At 35.7% G+C, this 18,849-nt stretch overlaps 1 protein-coding gene across 2 annotated transcripts in view; it reads right to left on the bottom strand.

The window, feature by feature from the left end:
• Positions 1-427: 427 nt before the first annotated feature.
• FSTL5 (follistatin like 5) overlaps positions 428-18,849 on the bottom strand; it is an 874,271-nt gene continuing 855,849 nt past the window's right edge. For both annotated transcript variants that reach the window (XM_070474907.1, XM_070474908.1), the window contains exon 16: positions 428-2,980. In XM_070474907.1, coding sequence (XP_070331008.1) covers positions 2,278-2,980 — 703 coding nt within the window. In that variant the 3' untranslated portion in view covers positions 428-2,277. The remainder of the gene's footprint in view (positions 2,981-18,849) is intronic.

The raw sequence follows: 18,849 nt of genomic DNA, 5'->3' as shown, positions 1-18,849 counted from the left end.
TGCATTTTCTTAGTTTTTTAAAGTATCACAAATGTCAATATTTTAAACATTACACTGTTAAAAATGGGGGCTCAGTGTTTGTTTGCTTAATAGTGTAAGAATGTGGGGGAAAAGGGATTTTAATCTATGTTTATGTTCCACTCTGATATTCATTCATTCCTTTAATATACAAGAGAGTATTCTAAAGAAATAGACATCTTAAAAGGATAAACATCTTGCTTTACGTATGAATATGAAGGGACAGAGCAACTTAGAATTGATATAATGAAGCTAAATTGTCTTTCCTTGATTGGTCTCCCTTTACCTGCCCTCTACCCCATCCCATCACTTTCAAAACAATGGGGATATCACCAGCCTGTGTTTGAAGCACTGGGAGGAAAAACAAAACAGACACAGGTATTCACATTAAAACACTGACTGAACTCTCAAGGGTTAAAATGTAAGAAGTTTATTCTCTTTTATCAAGCAGTGTCTACAGACAAAGCAGCCACATGGTGTAAGCTACCAAAGAAGGATGTATGAGACAGATTTGGATTAAATTATTAGGTCACAGCCACTGTATGTGGTTCATGTTCACAAAGAAGAAAATTGCTAAAAAGGAAAGCAGGTAAATAGAAACATAAGCTAAGTTCTGTTGTTCATTAAATCTGACTCCCATAATGTTTCCTTAAGCTAAGAAGAAATCTACTGTCATCACATAGCTCAGGATGCTATATATACATAAGATAATACGCACTATAAAATTTCAGGTTTCTAAGCAGTTTTACACAATTAATCTTGAGTAAAATTTGTATTTAAAAAAGACCTTATTGGATTACCTTCAGGAAATGGAGGTCATTTCAACAGTACATTAGCATTTTTAGCGACAATAAAACAAAAATATAATAAGTAAAAAGATTCTCCAAACAATGTAAGCTTTTACTTTAAGTCTGGGTAATAATCTGCTTATTTCAATAAACCAAGACACTAGTTTTAATACACTTCTACTGGCCTTTCTTTGCCCTGAAACATGAAAGCAATGATTTTCACTTCTACGCAGTGTCTCAAATAAGAGGATTAGTTAGGTTTCGAACTTTGACACACAGTGAGAGAGTTGTTTAAGGATTATATAGGAGTTAAGCAGAAGTCATTTGGGAAAGCTATTAAGGAATGAAGTCCTTTGATGGATTATATTTAAATAGCAAAGGCGATGGAGAAGTACATCTTTTCTCACCACTGTGGTGCTACCCCCTAATTCCCAATTTCTGTTACTAATTGTCCTAAACCGCTAATGCTCATCAGTTCTCTAGCCAGTTTTTTTTCTCTGTGTTGTTAATTTCCCTAAATGTGGTTTACTCTAAGCAGACACAAATAATGCTTCTATTTTGGAAATAAAAGTTCCTGCTAATGCAAGACTGGACTACATTAAAAAAAAAAAAGTTCTATTCCACTAATAAGAGATATTTGTAAGCAGTTGACATCCCAGATAAACTTGCATTAAAAATATAATGCACTCTTGTGATTGAAAGCAAATGAGTTAAGAATACACTGCAAACATATTACCATAATTATTTTCCTCCCTTCCTCCCCATTTTCCATAGCATGCTGCAGATTATACAGTGAGTGTCAAATAGAGTTTGTCACCTGTGTACAGCCTAAGGCCAATTTATGTCTTCAAATGACATTTCATTGAGGGTTAGACAAATGACTGAAGGCTGAGTTTGGTGCAAAAGATGTTCAACTTTTCTCTTTAAATGACAAGAAATTTATAGTGATGAGAGTGGTCAGTATGCAGCTTTTAGCCTTCCTTTTCCTCTTGTGACATTCCCTTCAAGGCACGAAAGATTATAAACAATGGATGGGACAGAATATTTTGAATTAAGAATTTTAAGATTCCACAACATCTTTTATTTCTGGTTTAAGCATACCAAAAGGACAGAAAAAAAATAGATCAATTACCCTCAAGATGAAATGGTGTTTAGAATCATTGGAAATTCCCTGCAGTTGAGTTATTTTTAATTATTTAAATTCCTATTCTATTGGTAAAAAACATAACAGTAGATTTGGTTCTTATAATTGAAGTAGTTTCTCATCAAATATTGTGTTAACTATTTCTAATCAACCAATGTTACTAATTGCTTATGTCTGTTTAAAAAAAAAAAAAAAACTATTTTATTTGGGCCACCGAATTAACTGATGCTAGGATACAAACTTAGAAAGTTAAACTGGTAAATTTAAATAATGGATTAGTGTAGTGTATTGGAAAACTCTTGATTTAATAATTATTTAACAGGGCTCCTAGGCTTCTCCAACCCAGATGACTGTGTTTCCCTTCTCAACTTCAGTAATCTCACAGTTTAACTTATTGAGTCTTCCATCGAGTATAAAGAGAGAGTCCTTGGAAGCAGTCATCAGGTATTGACCAAACAACCCACTGTCCTGGATTTGCCTGTTCTTCAGGTTCCAAGGCCATTCTTCTGCCTTGAGTGGTTCCTTAAGGCTTTTGATCATCTTAACCTTCCCAGAGGCAAGTTCCACAAAGAGCACATCTGTCTGTGTGCTTGAACTGCCATAAATGTTGTACTGATGGGCTTCCGTAAAGGATGGCTGAAAGGCCAGGTCAGATATGTGCAGATTAGTGTGAATATCAAAAGCCTCCTGTATCTCTCCTCTGATGGTGATGTACTGGACCCTCACAAGACCTTTCACGTCACTGATGGTGACAAGATAGTGTCCATCTGGAGAGACATATGGAGTGCCCGTCACGTCACTGTTGAACCCAATGACCGAGTCAGTGACACCGTCCACCAAGAGCTGTGGGGGAGCCGCCCCAGTGCTGTTGGGTTTGCAGCCAACAAAGTAGTATCCTCCCAAGTGTGTGTATGCTAGTGACTGCGGGATGCACTGATAGTCCTTCAGATTAATAGTTTTGATGTATGACATGGTTTCAAGATCAATCTTTTGTAGTGCGGCTTCATCTTTATGAAGAATAAATCCAAACCTGCAAAAATGAAAATCAAAGTTAGACAGGAAACTCCAAAGGGGTGAAGGAAATGCACTATGGGAAGGTGGAAAGGGGGCTCAGAGCCTGGGCATTAGTTGTTGGGCTGGGCAGGAACTGGTGGCTGAATCTTGTTAGAGTCCACTTTAAATCCCACTGTCCTCCTTCTTCCTTAGGTTGTCGTTTTGTTACAGCCAAACAATTATAATTCATGCTATAGAAAGCAAAATAATTTAAAGTGATGTATCTAGTTAACTGGAGCAACACATTTTACTTTTATCATCAAGGGCCAAAAAGTAAACACATTTTGCATGCTTCAAAACCCACTGATATTGAATCAACTTAGTTAATGTCTAGGAAAAGCAGAAAGAATGAAAACCTTGAATATACATCTTTTCCACTCACTTCATTGACTTCTTATATTGCTTGTGATCATCAAATAAATTTGATACTCGTCACTGTTTAGATAAGTATTCATATTTTTCTCATTTTAAGCTGTCTCACCTTAATAAATGCAGATTTGGGGATTATGGAATGATTAGACTTCTATTTATTGCATTTTAGGATCACCTTAACTACCTTTATGATTTTAACATTTTATTATGTTCTAAATCCAAGTTAAAGTTTCATTCTTGTCATGCTAATACTGTTATACTTATTAATGATACACCTGTGTTGTATTGATCATTTTATGTTGAATAATGATAAACTTTGGATATTTATGGTATTTTTCTATTAAATTTAATTTAAAAATAAATATATTTTAAAATATGTTCTGGTGATCTCTTTGATTACTTCAATGATTTTTGTCCTGAATGCTAGCTGTAGATGATCAGAAGTCCCTGTGAAATGGAGAAGTCAGTTTTGTGGGGTTTTGCTTGTTGGGGGTAAATATATTTGGAAACCCTTACCTATAACATGGGTGACTTCTAGCAAAAAGAAGATAAATTGAGATAGAAACTACAAAGTTACACCCAAAATGCATATAGACCAACAGAATTATAAGGGACTTTTATTTTATTTTTAATAATATTGATTAAAGCACCTTCTAATATTTCCAAAATTTCCTTAAAAATAAAGATGAGAGATGTATTATTAACTGACTTTGCTCCTAAATGAAAAAATAAGATTAAGATAACTTTACTGTGAGTATTAAAACAAAAGGCTTCTCATGTGGTTCAGTGGTAAAGCAGGAGATGCAGGTTCAATCCCTGGGTCAGGAAGATCCCCTGGAGAAGGGAATGGCAACTCCACTCTAGTATTCTTGCCTGAGAAATCCCGTGGACAGAGGAGCCTGGTAGGCTACAGTTCATGGGTTGCGAAAAGAGCTAGACACTACTTAGAGACAAAGCAATAGCAACAATTAAAACAAAACAAACTCTAAGAATGGCCCACTTTATTCTTGTCACCTAGGAAATTCATTTTCCATTTGCTAATTCTTAATTTAGCAAATTCTTAATTTTTCCAAAAAAAATTGCCACCCACATACATAGTATAGAAATATGGTACATTCAAGATAATAGCACCTTAAAATTTCAAACATAAGCATGTGACAAGCTCGAAATTTGAATAAACACAGGCCTTTAACATCATAGAATAAAACAAGATAAATGTTCTTTAAAAAATCAGTCATCATGATGGAAGTCATGGAGTGCATAAGCACAAGTATTTTACTAAAATAGACATAAGACTGTAATTACTAGTATCGCTGATCCTGTTCATGAATGAGGCCAGTTATCTTGCTTTTCACTGCACTCAGTGTTTGCTGAACCCATGGTAGGAAAGGGGCGAGCTAAGAGGCTTGGAAGAAAATGCGAGGAACCATAGGAACTGCAGACTCATTCTCTCCTGGCTGGCGCAGCAGCCATAGCAGCAGAAACATTGTATTCTCTCCTCTGTTATTGACCCAAGGGATACAGCCATGATGTGGCAGTATGCCGCTGCTTTTTAGGTGGAGCTCATATCGCAAGTAGTCCGTGTCCACCTGAGTACCTGGTGAGGTGCATGTGCAGGGCTGTAAGTGATATCAGCTGTTACATAATCATTATTTATAAAACGTGGGACACAAGCAAGGGTGAGAGAGCCTGACCATGCCATCTTGGCTAATTTGCTCTTTCCCGACATTACTGCTATGTTACTACATTTCATGGAGTTAGGAAACTATGCAATAATTTTAGATATATTTGAAGATTTGTGAGAGACTATTTGTTGCCTTTAGAGAGAGCATGACTTTTTCTATACAAAAGAAGAGATACCATGTATAACTACTCCTTTAAAAAGATTTTTTAAACATTTATTAACTGATTACTAAATAGAAAGCATTGGGAATACACCGGAGGTGAACATAACTCACCCTACTTCCAAGGAGTCTAGAAATTTTAACAGATTAAACAACTGAAATTAAGTGATTAAGTTTAATTATAATATTCTGAAGTATTATTACATAGTAACTATTACTTTTTCTATATATACTTGAAATGGAATAAAGTAATCATTTTGAAAATAATATTTGTAGAATGTTCCAGAATGACATGCACAATTTCTTATTAATTTCCTGGATCTTTATCTTGTCTTGTGTCAGTAATAACTGGGTCAGTGTTCTTTCAGTAAGCAAAGTTTATACTACACCTAGTCAGGATACAATTTCAGTTTTGATTACAATGGTATGAAGACACCTTTATGATGTTAGCAATCACTTCCAAATGTTCCCATCAAAAAATGAATCACTGGTGTAGGTTTTAAGTACTTTGTTGTTGTTCAGTCCAACTCTTTACAACCCCATGCAGGAGTTCACTAGTCTCCTCTGTCCCCCACTATCTCCAGGAGTTTGCTCAAACTCATGTCCTTTGAACTTGTGTTGCTATCTAATCATCGTATCCTCTATCACCCACTTCTCCTTTTGCCTGCAATCTTTCCCAGCATCAGGTTTTTTTCAGTGAGTTAGCTCTTTGCCTCAGGTGACCAAAGTATTTGAGCTTCAGCATCAATCCTTCAAATGAATATTCAGGGAATATTTATTTCATTTAGGATTGATTGGTTTAAACTTGTAGTGCAAAGGACTCTCAAGAGTCTTCTCCAGCACCAGTTTGAAAGAAGCAATTCTTCAGTGCTCAGCCTTCTTTATGGACAACTCTCGGATCTGTACATGACTACTGGAAAAACCATGGCTTTGAATATACAGAATTTGTGGGCAAGTGGTGTCTCTGCTACCTAAATACTACCTGAGCGTTAAATAATTTAAAAGCTCTCAAAATAAAAACCAAGTCCAATTATTTTTGTGTTATCAGCCTCAAAAATACCATAAAATTTTAAATATAAATAATTTGGCTGGCTTATACTTGTTTTAATAAATAATGGACTTGGGTTACTGAAAAGAAGTGTGTTTCTATTCATTAACAATGATAAAGGGTATGTAAGTATGAAGATGTATACCTGTGTCTGGCATCATTTATGAATTTGTTAATTATTATGGAAGATATTCTCTCTTTTCTGTTATATATGATGCATGTGCTCAGAGGCAAAAGCAGTAATTTGCACATTTAATAAAAGCCATAAACCAATCAAGACTTGGCATTTCAGTTCTCTTAACCTTGTGTCTTCTGTTCCCTTTGGGCAATGTTATTTGAATGCTAAAGAGGAAGGAGGAGACAAGCTCTAACTACCTTGAACTAGTTTCACTCTGATGCTGAAGGATGAACTCAAGTTTTCTGTGATACAGTCCAGCCTCTTTTGGAGGTAATTAAAATTTTAAAAAATGGTTCAGTTGAAAATGTGAAAGCCCCTTGTAGGGTGATGAAATCACATTCCTTTTGGCATCCACATCCTTCAGGAGTACGGATCTAGCTGCATAAGCAGATGCATTGAGAAAGCCTTCAACTTTTCACTACTGATTTATTGGGCAGGAAGTAGTGACTCTAATTCAAAATTTCCTCCTACTTCAGATTGATATTCTGAAGTCTCCCACTGTTCATTAGTCTTTATTATTATTTACAAGGCTCTCAATTGTCACGTCTGCTTAGTATCATAAAATTTTGCATAGTACTAAACCTAATAGTTTGTCTAATATTTGTCAGAATGTCTATAGGAAGTTGCAGACTATGAGAAATGAGAGAGTTAAAACTTATTCTTGTGATCACTTTGCTTATTAGGGACATACAGCAACTAGTAAAGTTGGACCTCTCAGCATGGCGTTGTGTGGATTTGATGTCAGATTTGTTGAAGAGAGTGAGAGCTTGTTCTTCTTTCCCAAATTATTTTATTTTTCTGAGTGTTTAATCAGTTTAGTTCATTATAAAGTTTATAAAAAGATTCAACTTTAATTACTGCTTTTATGCTTTAAAGTTAGGTTTTGAGGTGATTCATGTTCAGAGAACTTGTTGTTTTGGATGAAATAAAGATTTTCAATCGGGGCTGATTTAGTTTCATGACCCAGTTTTTCAACATAATAGATATGTGACCTTACATAAAGCCCTTGACTTCCACAAGTTTCAATTTTCTCATCAGCAGAAAGATAATAAAAGTAACTTGGTTTGAGAATGAGAATAAATGTATGTTTATTACCAGGAAAATAGCACATTTTCAAGAAATAGGATTTGTCCATGTTTTATATCTTAAGTAATAAGCATGTTAACAGTCTCAGTAGGGAGGCCGGAGGTCCCCAATAGACAGGAGGAAATAAACCTCAAGGGGTAGATTTTTTTTCCCTTCTCTGTTGAGAACACCTGGTTCCCCCCCCCCCCCCCAGCTTAACTTTTCTCAAACCTTGAACTAACTGATGCATATTTTTCTTATGGAAATGTTTTTCTTAAGCTATGTTAATGAAACTATGTATTTGCTTTCGAAGTTGCCTTTCTTCAAATCAGTACCACCTAACATATTTTTCTTTTCTCAAACCTTGGGCTGACAATGGCTCAGTTCAGTTTAGTCCAGTCACTCAGTCATGTCAGACTCTTTGCTACCCTATGGACTGCAGCATGCCAGGCCTCCCTGTCCATCACCAATTCTCGGAGCTTACTCAAACTCATGTCCATCAAGTCGGTGATGCCATCCAACCATTTCATCCTCTGTCATCCCCTTCTCCTCCCACCTTCAATCTTTCCCAGCATCAGGGTCTTTTCAAATGAGTCAGTTCTTCCCATCAGGTGGCCAAAGTATTGGAATTTCAGTTTCAGCATCAGTCCTTCCAATGAATATCCAGGACTGATCTCCTTTAGGATGAACTGGTTGGATCTCCTTGCAGTCCAAGGGACTCTCAGTCTTCTCTAACACCACAGTTCAAAAGCATCAATTCTTTGGTGTTCAGTTTTCTTTACAGTCCAACTCTCACATCCATACATAACTACTGGAAAAACCATAATTTTGACTAGATGGACTGTTGTTGGCAAAGTAATGTCTCTGTTTTTTAATATGCTGTCTAGATTGGCCATAGCTTTTCTTTCAAGGAGCAATTGTCTTTTAATTTCATGGCTGCAATCACCATCTGCAGTGTTTTTGGAGCCCAGGAAAATAAAGTCAGCCACGGTTTCTGCTGTTTCCCCATCTATTTGCCATGAAGTGATGGGACCGGATGCCATGATCTTAGTTTTCTGAATGTTGAATTTTAAGCCAACTTTTTCACTCTCCTCTTTCACTTTAATCAAGAGGCTCTAAAAGACAATGGCTGAAGAAACCAGTGTCAATTGCTTTATGGCCTGGGAAGCTACACCTTGTGCCATTCTCTCAGAAATGCATACTGTGGGGGCGGGGCCTGGTGAAACCCCTCAGCCTGGAGGTGTCTCTCTTATCTGATCAGCAGCTCGCTAACAGGCTTAAAACACCTTGCTAAAAACTAACAAGCAGGCCCTCTCTCTGTCCCCTTTGATGTCTGTGTCAAAAGCTTTCTGTACCTGTATTATACTTTAATACAACTTGGCTACACCAACGCTCTGGGTAGTCAAGACTTGTCTCTGGCCCGAGATGAAAATCCCCTCTTCTTGAGCTCACGAATCCTGGTGTAGCACACGACTTGCAACCGCAACCTTTCAGTAGCATAATTTTCCCTTTGGTATCAAATATAATATTTCTTATGGTATAATAGGTTTTTATAATAGATTTTCCATAGGTGGAAAAACAAGAACAAATATCAGTTTTTTCTATATAGCCAGTATTCCCACAATGTTAAAAATAAGCATGCACTGTTATCAAAATATGATGAGATTTCTCCATTTGTGAATTCAACAGAGATCACTTTAATAATAGAAATTCATATTTTTCTTCTTGCCCTTGCTTGTATCAACAGGATTTATGCCCAGTCCACACCTCACCCAGTCACCAAATAGTTCACTTGATCAGGAACAAGGGCAGCCTAGCTCACTCCACCATCTTTTAGAGTTTCTGTTTCAGTTCTTAGGGAGGGGGTGGAGCAGGTGGCCATGGAATACAGGTGACTTTGAACTCTGCACAGATGATGGGGTTTGAAATTGATACCTGTCTTACTCAAGGACTTTCACTAAAAATATCAGAAAATTTTGTGGCTGACTTTAGGACCTGGATCTCTAAGAAGATGGAGAGTTGCAGTCTTAGTTTATGTCATGACAATTCAGGAGCCTTGCAGAGGAAGTGATTTGGCAGAGAGAGGAAAAGAACAGATACTTAGAGAGAAACATGATTGAAACATCAAGAACCCTAATAAAGAGCAACTGCACAAAGACCTCCAGATCCCACAAGACCAAGATATAGGTCTTGTATTTGAATAATGAATGATTTTGCCACATCTTTCACTAGATAGTCCCCAAATGAGTCTGATCACATAGAATCTCACAAAGCAGTTTTTAAGCCACTCATTCTACAGCATCTACAATGTTATTCTGTTCCTGTTCTGCTTTCAAATCCATCACCTCCGATGCTCCTGAAAGGATCTCATAATTGCAGCTAATGACTTGTATTAATTTGCCATATGGTCAGTCCCAAGAGCAATGATACTCCAAAGCTTAGAGTAAAAGTTACTCCAAAGATTTGCAGAAAAACAATTATTTTACCTCCTGAGTTTTAATTTAGGGTTGCCTCTTACCAGAGTCCATACAGATTCCCACCTGGATAATTCTGTTTAAAGCTGACTTATAATATTAAAGCTGACTTCTGGTCACTAAGGACCAGTCCCCATCTTAGAAGCTGGGAAGTGTTTCTTTATTAAAAAAAAAATTATTGGAGTATAGTTGATCTCCAATGTTGTGCTAGTTTCTACTGTAGAGCAAAATGAATCAATTATACACATAGCCACTTTTTTAAGAGTTGGTTTTCCCATGTAGATCATCACAGAGTTTTGGGTAGAGCTCTCTGTGCTATACACCAGGTTCTTATGAGTTATTTACTTCATATATAGTAGTATGTACATGTCAGCCCCAATCTCCAAATTTATCCCTCCTCCCCTTCTCCTCCCTGGTAACCATTGGTTTGCCTTTTACATCTGTCTCTATTTGTTTTGTAAATAATTTCACTTGTACATCTTTATTTATTTATTTTAGATTACACATATAAGCAATGTCATATGTATCTTTATGTGTCCAACTTACTTCATTCCGTAGGCTAATCTTTAGGTCCAAAAGTTTGTTCCTTGTTATGACTAATATTTTATTGTATATATTATAGCACATCTTCTTTACCCACTCCTTTGTTGACGGACAGGGATTCCTTGGTGACTCAGATGGTAAAGAGTCTGCCCGCAATGTGGGAGACCCAAGTTTGATCCCTGGGTCAGGAAGATCCCCTGGAGGAGGAAATGGCAACCCACTCCCGAATCCTTGCCTGGAAAAATCCCATGGATGGAGCAGCCTGGCAGGCTACAGTCCATGGGGTCACAGAGAGTCGGACATGGCTGAGCGACTTCACTTTCACTTTTGTTGATGGACATTTAGGTTACCTCCATATCAAGGCTATTATAAATAGTGCTGCAACGGCTTTGGGGTGTACATATTAATACCTTTTTGAACCATTATTTTTTTCCTGTGGGAAATCTTTCTGATTTACCCTCCCCTTTGCTATATGATCTCCTTCCTCAAACCTTGTCATCTGCACCTCCACATATTTTAAAACAATCTTTCTATGTATATCAGTGGATGTAAATGGGGAGCAGTAAGTGGAGATTGAGTGTATTTGAGGCTTTATTTAGCCAGATACTATACCCTATTAGTTTTTGTTTTTTTTTAATGCTGCAATCCACATATAAATAAAATCATTTCCCCAATCTTTTCTGATGTCTCAATTTTAGAAACTATATTGTTTGAACTGTATAGAAAATGTATGATCAAGTAAATAATGAGTACTTCATAAAATGCAGGATTAGTAATATTTTGTTTTTCTAATTGGATGATAATGTATCTTGCTTTTCCAACTGGAAGGTAAGAAGTGTTGAACAGATAAGGAACTAAAAGTTCCTCCCCTTGTAATGGGCTTACCCTGGTGGTTCAGATGGCAAAGAATCTGCCTGCAATGTGGGAGATCCAGGTTCAGTCCCTGGGTTGGGAAGATACCCTGGAGAAGGGGAAGGCGACTCACTTCATATTCTTGCCTGAAGAATCCAATGGATGGAGGAGCCTGGAGGGCTAGAGTCCACAGGGTCACAAAGAGCCCAACATGACTAAATGACTAACATACACACTCCTTGTAATTAATATATAGCTCCACATACACAATGTGCTGTTGAAATAGCATCCTCCATTGTGTTAGAGTTAGCACAGAGTTTTCATGGACACACACTATAAATCTGACATGAACCATCATTCACTAGTTTATGAATTCTTTTATATTTAGTTGTTTTCTATTATCCTAGACTGACCTTTGTAAGAAAAGATTGAATGTTGTTGCTACTCAAGTACCAGAGGATTTAGTTTTTATCTGAACTTCACATAAATAGCTCAATAAACTATACCTGTTCATAAACAGTGGTCGTAGTTGCATTGGGAAGAGGGGAAGCATAGAGAAATAGAATTGACACATTTAGTAGAGATTTATAACAAGAGCAAGACAGTCTCTGAATTATCCTAAAGCTTAGATGTGTTTGACAAATGATAATACTTTGATGTTTTCTGTTTTCAACACACAGGTTGAAAAGCTGTAAGATGAACACCAGGATGCCTTCCTGCCTGACTTTTATAAGTATATTTTAGAAATTCTGTATTAAAGATTTTAGGTATATCATCTCTCCTTTACTTTCATTTTTTTTCCCTTAAAAAGAAGTAAAATGTGTTTATGAATATGAAATCTAATATTGTCTTCCTTCTCTCATATCTTATTTTTCTGTGGTGTCAAGAATTTGATTCTTCTAGAAAAAACTGACATGTAAATATATAATTTAATTTCACTATATTGAGAATGTCTAATTTCTTGACAGAATTAACACAGCATCTGAAGGCCCATAACTTCTAGTGAGTAACCAGGGCATACAGAAAAAAAAAAAAATCAGATTTATTAAGAATTCTGTTCACACCACATGGACTACTGACCATAGTTCGAATATCGAAATTATCCACCATATTTTGAAGAGTTTAAGAGCTTAGGGGAAAACATGACAACTATGCCTTAATATGGCATTTTTAAAGACTGGTTACTCTCCTCAATTTGATTTTGGAAAACAACATGAAAATCTGATAAAAGCAACCTCCCTGACTTTGCCTGTTCTTCTGATTAGAATGTGTTTCATGCAAAAGTTAGTAAATGGATCAGAGGTGTTATACCAGAAGTAGAATTAGTAATTAGCAGAGTGAGAAATAATTTTTAAGCATAGAGTGGATATGAGAAAAAGTAGATGAAACAAAGGCAAAAAACAAATTAAAATCTTTCTAATCAACTAAAAATATTGCCAAAATGTCTACTGTATACCTGTAAGACAGAAAAGGAAGTGAAAAAAAAAAAAGTTCCATGAGGAACCATGTTTGGCATGTTCTGGGATCTGAAGACTGTGATCACAAACAGTAATTATTCACAACCTACTATGTACAGCACACTTTATAAAACCTTAGGAAGAAAAGGGAGAGGAAATAAATGGTTTCTCTCCTTAAGGTAATTATCCTTAAGCTCAAGCAGTGGGATGCTTTTAATTGTGTGCTTTAACTTGCAAACTATATTCAGGGAAATGCTGCAAAGAAAAGATGGGTGTAGCTACATCCCTGTAACAGTTATTAGCTTGCATTTTTGTTATGCTTGCCTTTCACTTAAAGAGAGAGTGTATATCAGTCTGGATCCCAAAAGGAAAAGAACAAACTCTAATTAGAATAAATCAAAGGGGTTTACAAAGCAATGCAAATTGACTACACGGGTTAGTGCAAGAGGTGTGGAGAGCAACAGTTAAGTTATTGTCACTGCTGTGTCCTGGAAGGAAGGAGCTATGTGGAGAGGTGTGTTTTGTGAGGAGCTGGAACTTTCCATCGTAAGAAACAGATGTTCTTCAAGAAATCAGCAGACAAGGTGCTAAGGGCAGGGTGTATGGGGAGACATAACACGCTCTTTCCCTATCTTCTGCATGCAACCTCCATCCTGGCTTCTTACTGGCCAGAAAAACCAGCAGTCACATTACCCAGACCCCTGGGACAGAGAAAGGAGGTGAAAGGTAGAGTTTTTACAAAACAGCAGCACAGATTATCTTGGCCAAAGAGACTGAAAAAACCCATCAAGTGAATGAATAGAACTGCCTGGAGTGAGGATTGTAACATATATAGATCTCTAATTGAGATCTTTTGACAATTAATATGAAATAAATATGTACATTTGCAAGTTGGGAAAAGGAATATTCTTGACTTTTTGCCTGAAATGAACGCTTGTTTGCATAACATTTTCTTCTGGTAAAGGTGGGGAAAATGTCTCTAACTTTTAGTTACTATTAAAATATTTTTAATAACTGCCATGTACTGAATGTATGTGTCCTATACACTCACTTCCCTCCAAATTCACATATTGAAGCTCTAGTTTTTCATGTGATGGCATTTGGAGAAGGGACTTTTGGAAAGAATTATATTGTGAGGGTGGAGCACAGATGAATGAGACAATGCCCTTATGAGAGACATAAGAGAGATGATCTCCCTCTTTCTCTCTGCTGTGTGAGGATGCAGCAAGATGATAGTGGTCTGCAAACCAGGAAAAACCGAGCTAGGCTGATACATGGCCTCTGACTTTCCAGCCTCAGAATGGTGACAAATAAATTTCTGTTGTTAAAGCTATCCAGGTTCTGGTATTTTCTAAAAGCACTTTAGCTGACTAAGACAGACATTGGTACCAGAAGTGGGGATGCTATTATAAAAGTGTGACAGCAACTTTAAAGCTGAGTCATGGCGAGAGGTGGGGGGAGTTTTGAGTTCATGTGAGAAAAAGTCAATATTGCTATGAAAGGGTTGTTAAAGGTAACTCTCATGAAAGCCCAGGAATAAAAAAAGGAGAGAAAGCCTCTGTCTTCTTAGAGAATACAACAGAAACCATGAGAGAATGTGGAAATATGGATAGTAGAGGTCATTCTGATGAGGTCTCAGATGGTAGTGAGGAAATATCATTGGAAACTGGGGAGGACCATCCAAAGCCCTGGGCGTACAATCCTTCACTCTCAGAGCTGCAGAGGCAGAACGGCCATTCCAGTGGGTCTGGAAGGCACGCTATCAAGCTAAAGAGTATATCTTGAGACCAAAATTTCATGGAGTTTGCCATGCTGTGTATCAGACTTGCATGAGACTCATCATTATTTCCTTCTCTCTTATTTCTCCCTTTTGGAATGGAGCATGTGTTCTGTGCCTGCTCCACCACTGTATTTTGTGTTGCCCCTCAAAATTCACCTGTTGAAGCCTTAATTCCCAATGTGCTTCTATTTGGATGTGAAGACTTTAGGAGGAAATGAGGTCATGGGAATAGTGCCATTATAAGAAGAGACATGAAAGTTTCTCTCTCTCTCTCTTTGCCATGGAAGGACACTGCAAGGAGATGCTGGTCTGCAAACAAGGGATAAGCCGAGCATGCTGACACCCTGGTCTCTGACTTTCCAGCCTCTTAAGAATGAGGAATAAACTTTTGTTTAAGCCACTTGGTCCATAGTATGTTGTTAAATTAATGGAACTAAGAAAGAAATCATGGAGTAAAAGTTACACACATATGATTAATGTTAGTAGTTTAATTATTTTCACATTACTTTTTGTGTTTTCTTCAGACAAGACTAAAGCTGCATGAATATTTTTTAACAGACTAAGGAGTTATAACATAAATTCTGAAATTTATTTGGATTTAGTATTTAAACACTGTATTATCCTGTGTGTGTGTTCTTGGGTATGCAAGGGTAAGGTAAAGGATAGAGCTTTGTTCTGTTTTCTTTGGTTGGCATGTTTTATTTATATTAACAATCATAGGCCAGGTATCTCATGTTGTGTCTTAGTTTTTCTCTTTCAACACTACATTTTGCAGATATGTTCCAGTAGCACTGTGTAGTATGTATATTTATTCTATTGCTTTAAAGTTGTTCACAGGCATCTGCCTTATGAGTCACCATATTTCACTTACTCTATACCATGATGTGTGTGCTCATGTGGCTTCATTCAACTGCTGGGTTGGTTGGTGGCTGAGCACAGTAAGGAAGCCTGGGGTGGCTGGGTCTCCCTCTTTCAGTGTGGTTTTCTATCCTCAAGGATTCAACATAAGACTTTCTCATAAGATGACTGTGGCTTTCTAACAGGGGAATCTCTAAATAGTCAAGTCTCTGTTTGCCTCATGTTTGCTCTCATCCCTTGATATTAAGGGTCAAGCCTAGGGTCAACATGGAAGGGGGCCATCCAAAAGTATTGATACTAGGAGACTGATTCACTGAGACCTTTATTATAACCATCCATTATACTTATACCCTAGTGGCTCAGAGGGTAAAGCATCTGCCTACAATGTGGGAGACCTGGGTTCAATCCCTGGGTCAGGAAGATCCCCTGAAGAAGGAAATGGCAACCCTCTCCAGTATTCTTGCCTGGATAATCCACTGGATGGAGGAGTCTGGTAGGCTACAGTCCATGGGGTCAAAAGGAGTCGGACACTATTGAGCAACTTCACTTTATACAAGGTAATATTTTGAATAGTGTTGTACTGAATACTCCATCATTTCCCACTAATTCAGAATGCTGCTTGTTGGCCACATGCCTTTAGTCTCTGTCTGAATGTTCTATTTATTTCATCAGCCTTTCTTCTTAAGCATAAGTTTTGCACTATTTTATTTATAGAGCCTATAAATATGTATAAATATCCAGGAAAATAAATCCTTTTTTCCTCAGAATTTATTGGCTATTTTGTATGCATAATGTTCCATAAACTTTATACTTTATCAAGTTATAACATGATGAGTATTTTTATCTTATGCTTGGTAATCAGCTTATCTAATTAAAAAATGTGGATATTTTGAAGGGATTTGTCAAATCTATCCATTAACTAATGGAATTTTAGCATTTTTAAAAGCAATATGATATGTATTTCTATTTATTTAATTTATTTTTATCTTCAATATCAAGAAAAAGTCATCTTTTCTTAGATATATGCATAAGTATTTTATGCTCTTTGTTGCTAATGTTAATAGATTATTTTTTCCATTACTTCTACTGATTGATTTTTGTTGGTGTATATATAAATTTGCTAATTTCTGACTATTATTCTTAGGACTCTTAACATTCTAAATTATTTTATTTTTTAGTCACTTTACAGGTGATTTTCTGGCGTTACCTATTTTTAACAATATCATCTGTAAAGATGTATAACTTCTTACTTTCCCTTTGCAATTTTTAATCCACTTAAGTCTTAATCTTTATCATTATAGTGACTAGTACTTTTTTTTATTTTTCAAATATAACTGTTTTGACCAAGTGGTGTTTTAGCAATACAGAAAAGTATTGGTGGAATGGAATAAAGATTTCAGGAACAGACTTATGTCACATGGGGAATTAAAGGTATAATAAATATGCATAATATATAGTGCTGAGTCAGCTATTTAACAAGAATATATATATATATATATATATATATATATATATATATCTCATGTCTGATACAAAATAATATATAGATAGAAGAAAAGAAAATTATAATAATGAAAAATAACTAATTATAATAATTTTAAAAGAACAATATTAAAAGATGAGTATGGTAACAGTATTACTGTTAAAAATATCAAATGTTTAAACTGGAGAAGATGAGGCCTTTTTAAGCAAGACTCCACATTTGATAAGTCAAAAGGTGGGGCTTGATAGAAATGACTGTATTTTGAAAAAAAATGTCTAATGTAACCTATTAAAATCCTGATTATATAATGAATTACTAAAGTTAGAAAAAAGAATGAAACAAAAAGAAAAAAATTAACAAAGAAATAAAGGTTATTCCTCACATGAAGGGAAACGATAATAGCTTACAAATGTCAAATGATTCAAAGCTTCTTAATTAGGTGAATATTAAGAAAACAAGCAAAAGCAAGATATTTATTTTATCAATCTATTGATAACAATAATAAAGTGTATTTAAATCTAACACTTATTAAGGATGTTATTAAGTATGTTCTCTTCCACACTATTGGTAGAAGCATAATTGTTTTACACTTTTTGAAAACTATTTTGGTTTTATTTTCCCAAACTAAAATATGACTCTCCTTTAATGAAGTGATAATGTCTCAGTATCTTCCCTTAATAAGTGCCCATAAATGACTGCAAGGTAGTCAACTGGAAGTATTTTCATTGGAACACTGGCTGTAGTTATGAAAGTTAGAAATAATCTAAACTTCATCAATAGAGGAACAATAGAGGAAAGTAAAAATAAACAGTAAACCATCTACCAATTGAAGTCTCATTCTGCAGTTATAAAAATGACAGCATATTAGTAATGACAGAAGAATCTTTAAAAATGTTAATTTTTAAACAAGTATATACCAGTTTTCATTTCACAGGTGGTAATAGTGGTTAAGAACCTGTCTGCAAATGCAGAAAACATGAGACGTGGGTTCGATCCCTGATCCAGGAAGATTCCCTGGAGGAAGGCATGGCAACCCACTCTAGTATCCTTGCCTGGAAAATCCCATGAATAGAGGAGCTTGGCAGGCTACAGTCCATAGTGTCAAACAGAGTTGGACACAACTGAAGCCACTTAGCACAGAAGCACACAGGCATACAACCGTTTAAAAAGGATATATATTTTTTAAAGTACTTGTTTGTAATTGCTTCAATAAATGAAGTGAAAGATTATTCACCAGTCTATCTTTTCTTTTAAAGAGGAAGCACTATGAGTCCTTTTCTTATTATTATATATATTTCTGTGTGGTTTATTATTTTTAACTAAAATTAAAGCAGTGAGATGCCACATTCATTTTACAAATTAGGAATACATAATGTTAAAAATATTCAATGAAATTGGCACTTTCTTATATTGCTAAAAGCCTTGTAAATTGCATGTAGAAAATAATTAGTAATTAGCATTAAATATCTTTCACACATGTATGTCCTCTTTAATAGTAATTCATATACAAGTTGACTAACCTAAGAAAACAATAATAAATATACATAAAACTTAATTTAGAAATGTATGTATAACATTTTATATATAGTAGTGAAAATTTACCGGGAATTTGTATTTGTATAAATGATGATATAGCCACCTAATGCAACAGAATACACATGATGAAAATATATTATAAAGCACTGATTTAAGATTAATGTATATACAATAAAGTTATATAAAAAAGCACAATATTATGTGAATAGTATAATTAAATCATTAACCATAAAATAAGCAAAGCCCCTATCTGCACTGATAAATATTCACAAAGATAAATATGCCCAAAGGTAACTTTGGTCAAGCTTAGAGATTGGATTAAATTAATTTTTACTTTGTTTTGTTTTAAATTTTGT

Source organism: Odocoileus virginianus, chromosome 12 (assembly GCF_023699985.2).
Source record: "Odocoileus virginianus isolate 20LAN1187 ecotype Illinois chromosome 12, Ovbor_1.2, whole genome shotgun sequence".
Classification (NCBI taxonomy): domain Eukaryota; kingdom Metazoa; phylum Chordata; class Mammalia; order Artiodactyla; family Cervidae; genus Odocoileus; species Odocoileus virginianus.
This window is presented reverse-complemented; position numbering and strand designations above follow the sequence as displayed.